Source organism: Rhincodon typus, chromosome 15, assembly GCF_021869965.1.
Source record: "Rhincodon typus isolate 14 chromosome 15, sRhiTyp1.1, whole genome shotgun sequence".
NCBI lineage: Eukaryota > Metazoa > Chordata > Chondrichthyes > Orectolobiformes > Rhincodontidae > Rhincodon > Rhincodon typus.
Genome location: NC_063346.1, coordinates 990,781 through 1,008,757, shown reverse-complemented (window position 1 = coordinate 1,008,757; position 17,977 = coordinate 990,781). Strand labels below are relative to the sequence as shown.

General features: G+C 43.4%; 1 protein-coding gene across 1 annotated transcript in view; it reads right to left on the bottom strand.

Moving 5' to 3' along the window:
• Positions 1–206: 206 nt before the first annotated feature.
• The window catches only part of galns (galactosamine (N-acetyl)-6-sulfatase), a 60,958-nt gene continuing 43,187 nt past the window's right edge, over positions 207–17,977 (bottom strand). Inside the window, exons 10-12 of the mRNA XM_048605932.1 lie at positions 10,575–10,703; positions 4,405–4,522; positions 207–2,217 (exon numbers count right to left, since the gene is read on the bottom strand). Of these exons, the coding sequence (XP_048461889.1) occupies positions 2,131–2,217; positions 4,405–4,522; positions 10,575–10,703 (334 nt within the window). The 3' untranslated portion in view covers positions 207–2,130. The remainder of the gene's footprint in view (positions 2,218–4,404; positions 4,523–10,574; positions 10,704–17,977) is intronic.

Genomic DNA, 17,977 nt, shown 5'->3' with positions numbered 1-17,977 from the left:
AAGAACAATCACAGAGCAAGAGGTCCTGACGAGCCAAAAGGACATTCTCAGTAAACCCCGTGAGCAGGGGCTGTTGAACTGCCTTCCACGCCCTTCTCTCCATCCACAACATTTGTTTTTTTTTCCCTGTCTGTTTATCTGTATGTGTGTCTATTGGTTGGGGTGGGGTGGAATTAGAATTTAGTAAAAACGAGTAGATTAATATGTCAATGGTTCAGATTTGTTTGTCTGAACTTAGAATCTATTTATTTGTTACAAGTACTCATTCTTGTTAAATACAGAATCCTGGGCTGTGCTTTTTGACAACCCAGGCCTAAAAGAAATGAAAATTAGGGAATTCTGCAAACTTCTGAAAATTTTAATTATTGTGACAAGTCCAAGATTAGCAAGGCTTGATTTACAGTGTGGTACCCCAGTGAGGTAGAACAGGAAAACATCAGAGTCCATTATGAAGGATCTAATAGTAGATTTAATACAATCAAGCACAGTCAACATGGCTTCATAAAGGGGAAATTATGTCTATTAAGTTTGTTACATCTCAGTGAGGATATAACAAGCAGGATAGATAGAACGGCACCAGTTCACGTAATATATTTGGATTCCCAAAAGGCATTTGAGAAGGTACCACGAATATGGCTACTTAATAAGCGAAGACCCATAGTGTTGGAGGTAGTATCTTACTATGGATAGAAGATAGAGCTGGGAAAAAAAGAGGTATTTTCAGGATGGCAACATGTAACTGGGCAGTACAATGGGGATGTGTTGGGGCCATAATTATTTCCAATACATATTAATAACTTTGGGATTTGGGGGACCTTATGAATAAATGAGGAATAAACGAACAAAAAGCTAGCATCCAGGTTTATCAGGTATCCATAGAATCCCTAGTGTGGAAATAGGCCCTTTGGCCCAACAAGTCCATACCGACTCTTGGAGCATCCCACCCAGACCCATCCCCCTATAACCTACATAATCTACACATCCCTGAACACTGTGGTCAATTTGGCATGGCCAATCCACCTAACTTGCATATCTTTGGCCTGTGGGAGGAAACCGAAGAACCTGGAGGAAACCCACGCAGACACAGGGAGAATGTGCAAACTCCACACAGACAGATGCCCGAGGGTGGAATCGAAGCCGGGTCCCTGGCGCTGTGAGGCAACAGTGCTAACGGCTGAGCCATTGTGCCACCCAATCGTGCCTTCCCGTATTGGGAAGGGAAATGGAATGCAGGCCTTTATTTCAAATGGAATGAAGTATAAAAATAGGGAGGCAGTCCAGAGAACATTCACCAGGTTGATTCTAGGTATGGAGGGATTTTCTTATGAGGAAACTTTGAGTAGGTTAGGCCTACAGTTATTGGAATTTAAATTAATGAGAGCACAATGTTTGGAAACATATAAGATTCTTAGGGATTTGATGTTGCAGATGTGGTGATGTTGTTTCCCCTGGTGGGAGAGTTTAGGACCAAAGTACACAACCTCCAAGGAAGGGATCACCCAGTTAAGACAGAGATGACGAGGAATTTCTTCTCTCCGAGGGGAGTTCTTGCAGAGAGCTGTTGAGGTTGGATAATTAAGTATACTCAAGACAGTTCCTGATGGTGCTGACTCTCACTGGGATACAGTTCCTGAAGGTGCTGACTCTCACTGGGGTACAGTTCCTGAAGATGCTGACTCTCACTGGGATACAGTTCCTGAAGATGCTGACTCTCACTGGGATACAGTTCCTGAAGGTGCTGACTCTCACTGGGATACAGTTCCTGAAGGTGCTGATTCTCACTGGGATGCAGTTCCTGAAGGTGCTGACTCTCACTGGGATGCAGTTCCTGAAGATGCTGACCCTCACTGGGATACAGTTCCTGAAGGTGCTGACTCTCACTGGGATGCAGTTCCTGAAGATGCTGACACTCACTGGGATGCAGTTCCTGAAGATGCTGACGCTCACTGGGATACAGTTCCTGAAGGTGCTGATTCTCACTGGGATACAGTTCCTGAAGGTGCTGATTCTCACTGGGATACAGTTGCTGAAGGTGCTGACTCTCACTGGGTGATGGTTCTCCTTGAAATATTGATGATGACTCCCTAAAATCCAGTGTGAACAGAATAAATGTGACCTCTGTAAATAATGTTAATGTGGCCAGTTACATTTCCATGGGTTAGACCTAGGAATCTTCAGACATTTGCCAAGCACTTCACAACCTGGAGGTGCCCAATTCTGATGGGAAAAAATAGAAGACATTACATAATTACTTCTGAAACATCATTATTTACTCACTCTTCCCTTATTTCATCCTCCCTTTATTCATAACCTGACAAGTCTAACCATTTTGTAGCATGTGTAAAGGGGCTTCTGACTTTGGCACCTCAGTCCTCTCATTATTGACTCTCTCCCTTCCTCACTCATGAATTGTTATGCCAAGCTCCATGCCAGCTGACTTCATTAGCTCAAGTGATGTGATACACTGAGCGCTTAGCTCAAAGCAGCCTGATTGGCTGCTCGTTGGCCTTTTATGGTATCACAATTAGGATGGAGTTGAGACACTAGTTGTCCCTATGGGGAAGCTTCAAATTTCATTGGGTACAATTTAAAGCCAAGGATGTCAGGCCTAACATGGACATCAGGAAACTTCCCATCCAAAGAGGAATTAGCTGAAATATAATCTGAGAAGGATACTGAAGTGGATACAAGTTGAATCATATTGATGCTTCAGAAGAGAAATTAGGTATGGTAGGCAGAGGTTAAAAGAAAAACTAGGATGCATTTGCATTTCCAAAGCTCTTCTCAGCTAATAAAGCATTTTTGAAATGTAATCACTGTTGTAACCTATTGTAACATTTCGATTATTAATGAAGAACAGCAAGATATTTTCTAAAGTAAAACTTCTAAATAGGAAGAGGGGACCTAGCCAAAGTAAAATGGAACTAAAGACTAGGAAAATTTATGTAGGAGCAATGTGTGATCGTTAATGAGGAGATGCTTCAGGTACAGACCTGGTACATTCCAACAAAAGTGAAGGGCAGGGATACCAAAGCCAGGCACCTTGGATAATGAGGCAGATAAGAGTATTTAGTGAAACAGGAAAGACAAAGAGAATGTATTATGGATATTAGATGAATTCTTCAAGCAAGCAAATAGCCAAATACAATAAGTTAAGAAGGGAATTGAAGAGGAAAGTAAAGTGTGTGTGGGAATAGATTGGCAGTTAATGTAAAATCAAAATCTAAAAATCTTCTTTCCACTTGTAAAAAGTGAGATGCAGTTTGATACACGGTGGAATTTTTCGGAACAAAGAGGGTGATACGTGCTTGAGTACTTTGTGTCAGAGTTTACTATTGGTAGAAGCAGAGATACTAGAGGTAATGGACGGGGTGAATACTATTGAGCACAATATATTGGAAAGGCTGGCTATGCTAAGTGATACATTGCCTGGTCTGAACGGCATGCATCCAAGGTTGTGGAAGGAAGTGGTGGTGAAGATTGCAGAAGGGCTTGCCATAATCTTCCAAATTTTCCTGGATTTGAAGATGCCAGAGTTTTCAAGAGTTGTTAATGTGGCACCTTTGCTCAACAAAGCATGGAAGGACAGTCCTAGCAGCCACAGGATGGTCAGTTTAACATCAGTGATGGATAAGGTTTTCAAACATAAACAAAGAGACTTAACAGGTGCGTGGACAGATCTGAGTTAGTTTCAGGAGAGACAGCATGGATTTGTAGTAGTCAGACCATGTTTGACAAATTGAATTATTTTACTGAGTTGACAGAGAAGGATGATGAGGGAAAAGCAGTAGATTTTATCGACATGAATTTTAGGCAAAGTACAACAAAAAAGGCTGATTGACAAATCTGGTGTGCAGGGGACAATTTCAAGATTGATGGTCAGCGTTAAAACTTGAAAGAACTGTAAAATTCAAAACTGTTCTGAATTCTGAACAAGAGTCATACCAGACTCGAAACGTTAACTCTGTTTCTCTCTCCACAAATGCTGCCAGACGTGCTGAGTTTCTCCAGCATCCTCTGTGTTTGTTTCAGATTTCCAGTATTCACAGTATTTTGTCTTTACTCGTGGATTCTTGATTTTGGGAGGTGTGCAGATGGTATTGAGAGTTATGAAGTGTGGGGAATCTGGTGGAGACAGTGGGATTGAGAGAGGGTTGAGGGGGAGAGCTAATGGCAATTGACTGAGTTGAGAAAGATGAATGGGCAAGATGTGTCGCTCTGAGCTGAAGCACGTCCAGTACAAGCTGTGACAAGCGGGTGACAGTAAGGCTACAGCTTGAGCTATTATCCCCCAGCAATGCCTGGTACTTGAATGATATTTATATAAAAGCTGTGACTGATAGTTTATGTTCTCTCTTGTTTTGTGCTGAACAGTTGGTATAAACAATGATTCTGACCACTCACCATAACAGCCTGGTCACAGACATTTAGTTGTGGCTGTCCTGGCACCAACGAGGATCTGTGATGTTGCACAATGTTTGAGATCTTTCTCATTGCTGTCTCATACTCTTGATGGGAAAACCTGCAATATCAGAGAGAGGTAATCTGAGATGAAAAGAGAGAGAAATATGGATGTGGTGGGGGGGGTGGGGTGGAAACAGAAGGATTACAGAGAGATGCACACAGGAAAACGGGGAGAAAAAGAGAAGTGGTTAGAGAAGAAGGGAGACAGACGGAGCTGACATGGTTGCTCTCAATTCTTGTCCGTACATGGCTGTTCACACTGAGTGGGAAACAGATATCAGTGGCCCTCCTGAAGTTGTAGCAATCCAAACCAAGTCTAATCTGCTCACTCTCTCTTCCCCCTTTTTTAAAAAATTCATTCATATAGTCATAGAGTTGCATATCATGGACTCAGATCCTTTGGTCCAACTCGTCCATGCTGACCAGATATCCCAAATTAATCTAGTCCCATTTGCCAGCATTTGACCCATATCCCTCCAAACCTTTCCTATTCCTTTACCCATCCAGGTACCTTTTAAATTTGGTAAATGTACTCGCCTCCACCACCTCCTCTAGCAGCTCAAACCACACACACACCACTCTGTATGTGAAAAAACTGCCCCTCAGATCCCTTTTATATCTTTCCCCCCTCATCTTAAACCTATGCTAGCTAGTTTTGGGCTCCCCTACCCTGGGAATAATACCTTGGCTATTCACCCTATGCATACCCCTCATGATTTTATTTCTTTATTCATTCACGGGATGAGGGCGTCGCTGGCTAGGCAGCATTTCTTGCCCATTCCTAATTGCCCAGAGGGCAGTTTAGAGTCAACCACATTGCTGTGGGTCTGGAGTCACATGTAGGCCAGACCAGGTAAGGATGGCAGTTTCCTTCCCTAAAGAACAAAGAAAATTACAGCACAGGAACAGGCCCTTTGGCCCTCCAAGCCTGCGCCGATCCAGATCCTCTATCTAAACCTGTCACCTATTTTCCAAGGATCTGTATCCCTCTGTTCCCTGCCCATTCATGTATCTGTCTAGATACATCTTAAATGACGCTATCGTGCCCGCCTCTACCACCTCTGCTGGCAACGCGTTCCAGGCACCCACCACCCTCTGCGTAAAGAACTTTCCACGCATATCTCCCTTAAACTTTTCCCCTCTCACCTTGAAATCGTGACCCCTAGTAATTGAGTCCCCCACGCTGGGAAAAAGCTTCTTGCTATCCACCCTGTCTATACCTCTCATGATTTTGTAGACCTCAATCAGGTCCCCCCTCAACCTTCGTCTTTCTAATGTAAATAATCCTAATCTACTCAACCTCTCTTAATAGCTAGCGCCCTCCATACCAGGCAACATCCTAGTGAACCTCCTCTGCACCCTCTCCAAAGCATCCACATCCTTTTGGTAATGTGGCAACCAGAACTGTACGCAGTATTCCAAATGTGGTCAAACCAAAGTCCTATACAACTGTAACATGACCTGCCAACTCTTGTACTCAATACCCTGTCCGATGAATGAAAGCATGCCGTATCCCTTCTTGACCACTCTATCCACCTGCAATGCCACCTTCAGGGTACAATGGACCTGAACACCCAGATCTCTCTGTGCATCAATTTTCCCCAGGGCTTTTCCATTTACCACATAGTTCGCTCTTGAATTGGATCTTCCAAAATGCATCACCTTGCATTTGCCTGGATTGAACTCCTTTCTGCTCCTATGATGCTGCTTGGCCTGTTGTGTTCATCCAGCCCTGCACCTTGTTGTCTCCTATACTCAATACACTGACCAATAAAAGCAAGTGTACCAAATGTCTTTTTCACTACCCTGTCTACCTGTGACTCCACCTTCAAGGAACAATGAACCTGTGCCCCAAAGTCTCTTTGTTTGGCAACACTCTCCAGGACCCAACCATCCCTGCCCTGATTTGCCTTACCAAAATGCAACACCTCATATTTATCTAAATTAAACTCCATCTGCCCATCTGATCAAGGTCCCATTGTACTGTGAGATAACCTTCTTCACTGTCCACTACACCATTAATTTTGGTGTCATCTGCAAACTTACTAACCATTCCTCTTATATTCACATCCAAATCATTTATGTAAATGAGAAAAAGCAGTGGACCCAGCACCGATCCTTGTGCCACACCTATGGCCACAGGCCTCTAGTCCAAAAAACAACCCTCCACCACCAGCCTCTGTCTCCTATCTTCCATTCAATTTTGTACCCAAATGGTTAGCTCTCCCTGGGTCCCATGTGATTTAACCTTGCTAACCAGTCTACCGCGCGGAAGCTTGTTGAATGCCTTGCTGAAGTCTATAGAAACAATATCCACCGATCTGCTTCAATCAATCTTCTTTGTCACTTTTTCAAAAAATCTCAATTAAGACACTCGTGGGCACGATTGGCTGGGCCAGCATTTCTTGCCGAGCCCTAATTGCCCCGAGAAGGTAGTGCTGAACTTCATTGTTGAACCGCTGCAATCCATGTGCTGTGGGTTGACCCACAATGCCATTTGGGACGGATTTCAGAATTTTGACACAGTGACAATGAAGGTAGGACGATATATTTCCAAGGGAGGGTCGTGAGTGGCTCGGAGGGGAACTTGCAGGAGGTGGTGTTCCCATGTATCTGCTGTCCTTGCCCCTCTAGATGGAAATGGTCATGGGTTTGGAAGGTGCTGTCAAAGGAGCATTTCTGCAATGAATTTGTAGAAAGTACACACTGTTGCTACTGTGAATCAGTGGTGGAAGGAGTGGATGCTTGTGGATGTGGGGCCAATCAAGCAGGCTGCTTTGTCCTGGATGGTGTCAAGGTCCTGGAGTGCTGATGGAGCTGCACCCATCCAGACAAGTGCGGAGTATTCCATCACACACCTGACTTGTGCCTGTTGATGGTGGAAAGGCTTTGGGGAGTCAGGAGGCAAGTTACTCGCTGCAGTATTCGTAGCTTGTGACCTGCTCTTACTGTAGCCACTGTGTTTATGTGCTGCATCCAATTCAATTTTTGGTCAATGGTAACCCCCAAGATTTTGACAGTGGGATTTCAATAATGGTAACACCATTGAATATCAAGGGGCGGTGGTTAGATTATCCCTTATCGGAGATGGTCACTGACTGGCATTTGTGTGGTTGCGAATGTTACTTGCCACTTGCCAACCCAGATCTTGTTGCATTTGAACATGGATTCCTTCAGTGTCTGAGGAGTCGCGAATGGTGTTGAACACTGTGTAATCATTGGTGAACATCCCCATGAACATCCCCACTTCTGACCTTATGATGGAGGGAAGGTCATTGATGACGCTGCTGAAGATGGTTGTGCCGAGGACCATTCCCTGAGGAATATCGACAGAGATGTTTTGGAGCTGAAATAACTGATCTCCAACAATCAAAACCATTTTCCTATCTGCCAGGTATGACTCTAACCAGTGGAGAGTTTGCCCCGAGTCCCGTTTTGCTATGGCTCCTTGATGCTACACTTTCATTCTCACCTCACCTCCGGAATTCAGCTGTTTTGTATATGTTTGAACCAAGGCTGTCAGGAGGTAGGGAGCTGAGTGGCCCTGATAGAACTCAAACTGGGTGTTATTGAGCAGGTTATTGCTGTTTTCTCCTCATTCACTCTCTCCCATTGTCTCTCTCTCTTTCATTTCCTCATAGAATCAAACAGTACATAAGAGGCCCATAGGCTTACCGAGTCTGTATTGCAAAGCTACACTAAATCTACATTTTTTTTTCTTTATTCAGTCATGGGATGAGGGCGTCGCTGGCAAGGCCAGCATTTGTTACCAATAGGCCATCGCCTGCCCTGTGGTCCCATCTTCAAGCACTAGCTCCACAGCCTTGAATGTCATGACATTTCATGTGCTCATCCAAGTACTTTTATAAGGTTGTGATGATTATGAATACAGCAGAGGAGAGTAAATAAGAAGAAAGATAGCAATAACCTCTCAGGCAGTGCATTTTCAGATTCCCACCACCCTCTGGGTGAAAAATAATTTCCTCAAATCCCGTCTAAATCTCCTGCATTTCCCCTTAAAATTATGTCCCCACATTGTCCCTTTCTCACTAACTCACCAGCACAGTTTCTCTGTCTCTCTCTCATTAATGCTCCTGTGCTTGCTCTCTCCTTCTAACTCTCCAGCATGTTCACTTTTTCACTAACACTTCTGCACTTTCTCTCTCTCACTAACTGTACCATGATATCTCCTGCTCTCTCTCTCTCTCTTTCTGACTGACCCTCCTGCGCAGTCTCTTTCTCACTACCTCTTTTGAACAAAGAACATAGAACGGTACAGCACAGTTCAGGCCATTCGGCCCATGATATTGTGCCAACCTATTATCCTACTCTAAGATCAAACTACCCTGCATACCCTACATTCTACTATCATCCATGTGCCTATCCAAGAGTCACTTAAATGTCCCTAATGTATCTGACTCCACTACCACCACCAGCAGTGCATTCCACGCACCCACTACTCACTACCTACCTGTGACATCTCCCCTATACCTTCCTCCAATCACCTTAAAATTATGCCCCCTTGTAATACTCAGTTCCACCCTGGGAAAAAGTCTCTGACTACCCACTCTATCTATGCCTCTCATCATCTTGTACACTTCGATCAAGTCACCTCTCATTCTTCTTCACTTCAAAGGGAAAAGCCCTAGCTCCCTCAACCTCTCCTCATGAGACGTGCCCTCCAGTCTAGGCAGCATCCTAGTAAGTGTCCTCTGCACCCTCTCTAAAGCTTCCACATCTATCCTATAATGAGGTAATCAGAACTGAACACAATATTCCAAATGTGGTCTAACAAGGTGTTATAGAGCTGCAGCATAACCTTGCGGCTCTTAAACTCAATTCCCCTGCCAGTGAAAGACAATACACCATAAGCCTTCTTTACAACCTTATCAACTTGGGTAGCAACTTTGAGATATCTACGGACATGGACCCCAAGATCCCTCTGTTCCTCTACACTGCCAAGAATCCTGTCATTAACCCTGTATTCTGCATTCAAATTTGACCTTCCAAAATGAATCAGTTCACACTTTTGCATAGTCTTTCTTTCTTCTCTCACTAACTCTTCCTTGAGGTCTCTCTTACTAAGTTTCCCATGCTGCCTCTCTCTCTGTTACTTACTCTCCTGCTCTGGCTTACTTTCACTAACTGTCCTGTGCGCTGTCTTGCCTGCTGACTCTCTTGCGCTGTCTCTCTGTCCTGCATGCTCACTTTCCCACTAGCTCTCCAGCGCTGGCACTCCCTCTAACTTCTCCAAATTTTCACTTTCATCCCTCTCCAAAATTGCCTTTTCTCGCACAATGGTTGAAAGGAACTCATATGCACAGAGTTTACAGTGTCAAGAGCTCTGGCTGATCTAATCACTTACCCATGGTCACCCAGAACTCAGCAGGATGGAATCTAGGTTGTTGTAGCTCGATACCACATAGCTAGAGGCCTAATATACTAACTATGGTCTTCTAACAACTTCTAAGGCTCCTGCTTTTTGATCCTTCATGCTACTCATGGAAAGATCAGGCTGCCACTGAGAATCATGGTAGAAAAAGGCGATCATTCTGCCCACCAAGTCTGTGACATCTTTTTCAGGTTGGAATCTAGTCGAGGGTTTCAGGGTTTATTTACTGAATAACAGCTAGATATAGGAGTTACAGATTGGAATCTAATTGAGGGGTACGAGTTGTTTTACTATAGGATAAATGGAAATAAGTTCAAGACTGAATTCTAATCAAAGAGTTCGGTGTGATTTATACATAAAACAAAATAAATAACCAGGAATAAATTACAAGCTGGAACCTAATCTAGGGGTTCAGGTGGGGGAGGGTTACATATTAAATAATAGACACCTGGGACAGAATTACAGACTGGAAGCAAATTGAGGAGTTTGGACTAGTTTATATGTAAAACAACAAATATCTGGGAGAGAGTTGCAGATAGAATCCAATCAAGGGGTTCAGGGTTTTATTTACAGAATAATAGATACCTGGGAGTGGATTACACACTGGAATCTAATCAAGGGATTTGGGGTGGTTTATTTATACAATAATGGGGACAGAAGGTGTTTATTTCTCCCTCTGTCCCTCTATAGATGAGCCTCTCTCCCTCTGTCCTCTCACCTGATTGGGTATCTCTCTCCAGGATCCCTCCCGAGGTGAAACAGCAGGGGTTGGATGGTGTAGTCCCGTTGATCATGTGTTGTGACACCAGTCACATTCTGTCCTGGGCAGAAGTTAATTCCCTGAAATTAAATAAAAATGATTTATGTGTTGAGAAAATTCCTGTTGGAACCTTTCAATCACTATGTTCTGAAAAATATGACTCGTGAAAACATCAGGATTAGAGAATCTTTGGTCAGCATGTATGAGCTCCTAGAACACCAAGCCCAGTCAGTACAGGAACAGCAGGACACCATTCAGCCCATCAAGTCTGCTCCGCTATTCAATCAAGTCATGGCTGATCTGTACATCAAACCTATTGACTCAGTTTTGTTTAGTACACTTTGGAAACCCTCATCCAATAAAATGCTGCCCTACATAAACACCACGCACGCATACACACACACAAACCAGGGACAACTCCAATGGCTAGACAGACAATAGTCATCAAGCCTTTCAACATTCTCAGTACATTAATGCTGCTAGTATCAAAGGGTCTGTCTCAAATTGAAAGGGATGGAAAACTTGCATAGCTGGATTTCTGACATTGGCTCATAAACCCTGAGAATGGGGATGGGGTGGGTGAAGGATTTTCAGGAAATATAAGCAGTCTAACTGTATTGAGTGTGAGGCAGGTGAGAACAAAGTAAGAGAGAAACTTGCTGGCAAGGGAATAAATAGAAGAGGGCTGAAATCACCTAGTTAAAATTGTAAAGAGAGGAAAACTATTAAAAATGAGATAAAATGTCAGTAAAATAAATATTGGGCTGGATTTTGTGTTGCTGCCATGTGTCCCACTCATCAGTTGCCAAACCAGTGGGACTTCCAATCACTTTGGAGGGAATGATTCAAACTGAATGAAGTGCCTATAACTGTGCTGTGTCGGGCAAATCTCAGGTTAAGTATAAGAGTCTGAAAACAGAACTGGGAAATTAAATGGGTAACAACACCAGCAAATAACTACACAGAAACATTTGAAACATTTAAAATGTTAAACAGAGTGCAGGGAAAATGTTTTCTGTTCAAAGGAAAGAAGAAACTGAACTCCTGTGAGGCTCCACAAATGAATAAACATGGGAGGGAACAACTAAGGGTTAGCAATACATCAAGGACACTGATAGCTGAGGAGTTGATAAGAGAGAATATGCAGAGACATTACAGAGAAGTCAAAAAACAATCAGGAAGGCAGATGATGAAACTAAATGAACATAATGAATGGTGGAGTAGGTCAAAGGGCTGAAACGTCTATTCCTGTTCTTATGTTCCACAGGTGCATCATGAAGAAACCTCTCTGACGGAAATAAGCCCATGAAGGGATAGACAAAATAATATCAGAGGTAATGAAAGACAATGCCAGTAACATTAGATCAATATTTCACTTCAGTACTTATCAAGGAGATAGAATAGTACATGCGACTTTGAACAATAAAATGAATAACAAGATAAGTGCATTTAAAATATAAAATACAAATTAAGAAGGGGAGCAGACCATGTACAGGAAACTGCACAGCAGTGAGTTTAACACTGACATTAGCAAAAAACAATAGAATCCTTCCTAAAGGAGAGAACTGATCATCCAGAAACAAAAAATACTAAAAATGATTAATTGAAATGGATTTTGAAGCGATAACAGAGACAGTAAAGTAGTAAATATAATTCAGTTGGATTTTCAAAACATCTTCAACAAGTGTCATAATAGACTAATGAATAAGATTAGAGAATATGGGGTCAGAGTCAAGTGGTAGGGTGGATTGGTAGCTAGTGTCAAGACAGAAAACAGACTATGAAAGTAAGGAATGGGGTGGGGGATTATTCAGGGTGCCTATAGGGTGGGAAGTGGTGTTCCATAGGATCAGTGCTGGCGCCACTGCCATTCACATTTTACAATAACTTTGTAATTATAAACAGAATTTCTCAATTTTCAGATGGCACCAAACTGGAGGATGAAACAGTTAATGTATTGAGGAGGACTGCAATAAATTACAAGAGGACATTAATAAACTCTCAGAATGGACAAATAATTGGCAAATGAAATAAAACAGAAATTGCTGGAGGAAATCGGAGATCCTTCTTCAGAACTGATGGTAGCTCAGAAAAGTTGGCATGTGGGATAATGGGTTGGGTAAAGGACATGTATTGAACTCAATATTGAGTCCTGAAGGTTGCAAGTGGAAACATACGAACAGGAGTAGACCAATCAGCCCACTGAGCTAGTTTCACCATGCAATGTGATCATGGCTTATCATCCACTTCAGTGGCTGTTCCCCACACTCAGGGTAGGTGCCAGAATCTGGAGAATTGCAAACATTATGGCCTTGTTCAGGAAAGGCTATAAAGATAATCCAAGCCCAAGTCAGAAATGTTGCCCATGGAACACTGTGGTGTGTTGAAGTGGCAGGCAACTGAAAACTCTGGGTTATTTTTGTGAACAGAACATAGGTGTTCTGCAAAGCGGTCACCCAGTCTGCGTTTCATCTCTCAAATGTAGAGGACATCATATTGTGAGCAGCCAATACAGTAAACTAGACTAAGTGAAATGCAGGTAAAGCACTGCTTCACCTGGAAGATGCATCTGGAGCCTTGAATAGTGAGGAGGAAGGATGTAAATGAGCAGATGTTACACCTTGTGCCAATGCATAGGAAGGTGCCATGGGCTGTTGGGAGTGGAAGAATGGACCAGGGCATCCCAGAGGGAATGGACCCTGCGGAATGCTGACAAGGGAGGGAAGGGGAATGTGTCTGGTGGTAAAAATGCATCACCTCATACTTCTCTGCGTCTACCACCTATCCACCCACTCCACCAACTCATCAATGTCCTTATGAGTTCCACACTTTTGTTCTCACAGTTTACAATTGTTCCAAGTTTAGTGTCATCTGCAAACTTTAAAATTGTCCCCTGCACACCAGGATCCAGATTGTTAATATAAATCAGGAAAAGCAATGGTCCCAATACCGATCCCTGTGGAACTCCACAGTAAACCTTCCTCCAACTTGAAAAATATCCATTGACCATTACTCTTTGCTTCCCATCACACAGCCAATTTTGTATCCATGTTACTACTGTCTCTGCTTACCATTATAAGTTCTCTCACAAGTCTGTTGTATGGCACTATATCTGACATATCTTGGAAATCCATGAACATCATATCAGCGGTGTTGCTCTCATTGAGCCATTCTGTCACATCTTCAAAAGCCTCCAGCAACTTAGTTAAACACAATTTCCCCTTTAGAAATCCATGGTGACCGTTCTTGATTGACCCACCTTTTTCCATGTGTTTACTAACTCGATCCCAAATAATTGTTTCTAGAAATTTACTCACTACATAAATTGAAATAACTGGTCTCTAATTGCTAGGATTATCCTTACAACCTTTCCTGAACAAGGTTACAATGTTTGCAATTCTCCAGATTCTGGCACCTACCCCGAGTGTGGGTAACAGCCACTGAAATACATGATAAGCCATAATCATTTCATGTTCTTTCTGTGTGGCCACATTTTGAACGTCTTTTAAAAATCCAGGTATACTATATCTACTGGTTCTGTATTAGCTCCCATATGGATAACATCATCAAAGCGCTCCAATCCTTACAGTCCATGGCGGTAATGTCACTGTACTAGTAATCCAGAAACCCAGGCTAATGCTCGGGGGACATGGTACTGCAGCTGGCGAAATGTGAATTCAATAAAAAATGTGGGATCAACAGCTGAACTAATGATGACCATGCAAATTTACAATTGTTGTATAAACCCATCTGATTCCTTAATGTTCTTTAGGAAAGGAACTCTGCTATCTTTACCTGGTGTGGCCCACGTACCTGTAGCAATATGGTTGACTCTCAAATTCCCTCCTGACAATAAATGCTGGTGTAGCCAGTGACACCCATATCCCAGGAAACGAATTTTTAAAAATGCCAAATAAAATTTCTCTTTTTGGAAAACTTGCTGACTTGTTCTTATTCTACTACGTTTTTCCAATTGCATTGTTAGGACTACTTTACCAAGAGTCCACCACATTCCCAATGATCGATGAGATAACATGGTGTAGAGCTGGATGAACACAGCAGGCCAAGCAGCATCAGAGGAGCAGGAAAGGTGATGTTTCTGGCCTAGACCCTTCTTCAGAAATGGGTCATGATCGATGTTAAGTTAACCAACCTGCAGTTCTACTTTTTTCTCTCCCTTCATTTCTTGAACATTGGTGCCACATTTGCTAACTTCCAATCAATTGGAACCATTCCACAATCTAAGAAATTCTGGAAAACCAAATGCAGCACATCCACTATCTCTGCGGCTTTTTGGAATCCGAGGATGTGGACCATCAGTTGTGGGAATTTTCATTATTCAATTACAGTCAAAAGAGTCACAGAGTCATACAGCATGGAAACAAGACTCTTCAGTCCAACTAGTCCATATTGACTAAGTTTCCCAAACTAAATTAGTCCCACTTGCCTGCTTGTGGCCCATATTTCTCTAAACCTTTCTTATTCACGTACCTATCCAAATGTGTTTTAAATGGTGTAACTGTACCTGCATCTACCACTTCCCATTTCATCCTCCATTTCCTCATTATCTACTATTAACTCCCTACTTTCTCGAGGACGAGCACTTACTTTCTCTTTTCCTTTTTGAATACCTACCAAAACTGTTGCTATCCATTTTCATATTCCTCTCATATTCCTTCCTTGTTTGGAGCAGCGGGAGCGCGAGCCAAGGTGCCGACAGGAAGGTGAGGTTTTTTCTCCTGTATAAAAACTTACCTCATGCAGCAGCGGCCTTCTTGTTTGGAGCAGCAGGTGTGTGGAGAGAACGCGAGCCAGGAAAGAACAAATATATTCGGCCATTGGCTAAACCCGAAACACTACATGTGTAGTGTCTCCCACCCATCCTCCTCCTCTAACCAAAACAAAGACTGTGTGGAGGGTCGGTAAGGTAAGGCTTTTTTTAATTCTTCTGGAAATCTTGAGTCGATGGAATTGGAAGCTAGGGCAGTTGCATGCTCCTCTTGCGGGATGTGGGAGGTAAGGGTCACTGCTGGTGTCCCCTCTGACTTCACCTGCGAGAAGTGCACCCAACTCTAGCCCCTCAAAAACCGCGTTAGGGAACTGGAGCTGGAGCTGGATGAACTCTGGATCATTCGGGAGGCTGAAGGGGTGATAGAGGGGAGTTACAAGGAGGTGGTTACTCCTAAGGTACAGGTAAAAGGTAGCTGAGTGACTGTCAGGAAGGGGAAAGGGAATAGGCAGACAGTGCAGGGATCCCCTGTGGCCGTTCCCCTCAATAATAAGTAGACCGTTTTGGATACTGTTGGGTGGGACGACCTACCAGGGGAAGGCCATAGTGGACAGGTCTCTGGCACTGAGCCTGACCCTGTGGCAAAGAAGGGAAAGGGGGGGGGAATAGAAGAGCAATTGTAGTGGGGGATTCAATAGTAAAAGGCACAGACAGGTGGTTCTGTGGACATGAACGAGATGAACGGATGTTATGTTGCCTCCCGGGTGCCAGGGTCCGTGATGTCTCGCATCGTGTCTTCAAGATCCTTAAGGGGGAGGGTGAGCAACCAGCAGTCATGGTAAACATCGGTACCAATGACATAGGTAGAAAAAAGACTGAGAATCTGAAAAACGAGTACAGGGAGTTAGGTTGAAAGCTGAAGTCCAGGACAAATAGGATAGTATCTCTGGATTACTACCAGTGCCACGTGATAACGAGGTAAGAAATAGGGAGAGAGTGCAGCTAAACACGTGGCTCCAGGGCTGGTGTAGGAGGGAGGGCTTCCATTATGTGGATAATTGGAGCACATTCTGGGGAAGGTGGGACCTGTACAGTAAGGACGGGTTGCACTTGAACCAGAAGGGCACAAATATCCTGGGAGGAAGGTTTACTTGATCTGTACGGAATGGTTCAAACTAGATTGGCAGGGGGTGGGGAACCGGATTTGTAATTCAGAGGATGAGGCATTCAGCCTTCCAACAGACACAACAGGGAGTGAGGTTATTAATAAAGAAATGCGGTCGATGGAGCGTAATTGTGGACACAGAGATGGTTTGAAGTGTGTATACTTCAATGCGAGAAGTGTCAGAAATAAGGCGGATGAACTTAGAGCATGGGTCAGTACTTGAAACTACGATGTTGTGGCCATTACAGAAACTTGGGTAACTCAGGGACAGGAATGGTTGTTGGAAGTTCTGGGATTTAAATGCTTGAAAAGAAATAGGGAGGGTGGAAAAAGAGGCGGGGGAGTGGCATTGCTAGTCAGGGCTCATGTAGCAGCTACTGAAAGGCAGTTCGAGAATGATATGTCTACAGAGTCAGTTTGGGTTGAGGTCAGGAACAAGAAAGGAGCAGTCAGTTTGTTGGGCGTTTTTTACAGACCCCCTAATAGTTGCAGAGAAGTGGAGGAGCAGATTGGGAGGCAGATACTGGAAAGGTGCAGAAGTCACAGGGTTGTAGTCGTGGGTGACATCAACTTTCTAAATATTGATTGGAAACTTTTTAGTTGTAATAGCTTAGATGGAGCGGATTTTGTCCAGTGTGTTCAGGAAGGATAGACCAACACAAGGAGAAGCCACTTTGGATTTGGTGCTTGGCAATGAACCGGGTCAAGTGTTAGACCTGTTGGTAGGAGAGCATTTTGGCGGTAGCGATCATAACTCTGTTACTTTTACAATAGTCATGGAAAAGGATAGGTACATACAGCAGGGTAAGGTTTATAATTGGGGGGGGGAAGGATAATTACAATTCTGGTAGGGAAGAACTGGGTAACATAAAATGGGAACAGATGCTATCAGGGAAGATCACTATTGAAACGTGGAGATTGTTTAAGGAATACATACTGCGTTTGCTCGATATGTTTGTCCCTAGCAGGCAGGGAAGATGTGGTCGAGTGAGGGAGCCTTGGTTCTTGAGAGAGGTCGAACGACTGGTTAAGAGGAAGAAGGATGCTTATATAAGGTTTAGGAACGGAAAAGGCTCCAGAGGGATACAAGTTATCCAGGAAGGACCTGAAGAAAGGGCTTAGAAGAGCTATAAGGGGGCATGAGAAAACCTTGGCAGATAGGATCAAGGAAAACTCCAAGGCTTTTTACACGTACGTGAGGAATAAGAGAATGACCAGAGAAAGGGTAGGGCTGATCAAGAATTGTACAGGGAATTTGTGCACGGAGCCTAAAGAGATAGGAGAGGTCCTTAATGAATACTTTTCTTCGGTATTCACAACTGAGCGGGACCTCGTTGTAGAGGAGGACAGTGTGAAACAGGCTGGTAAGCTAGAGGAAGTCGACGTTAGTAAGGAAAACGTACGAGAAATTTTGAGGAAGTTGAAGATAGACAAGTCCCCCGGGCCTGATGGGATTTATCCAAGGAT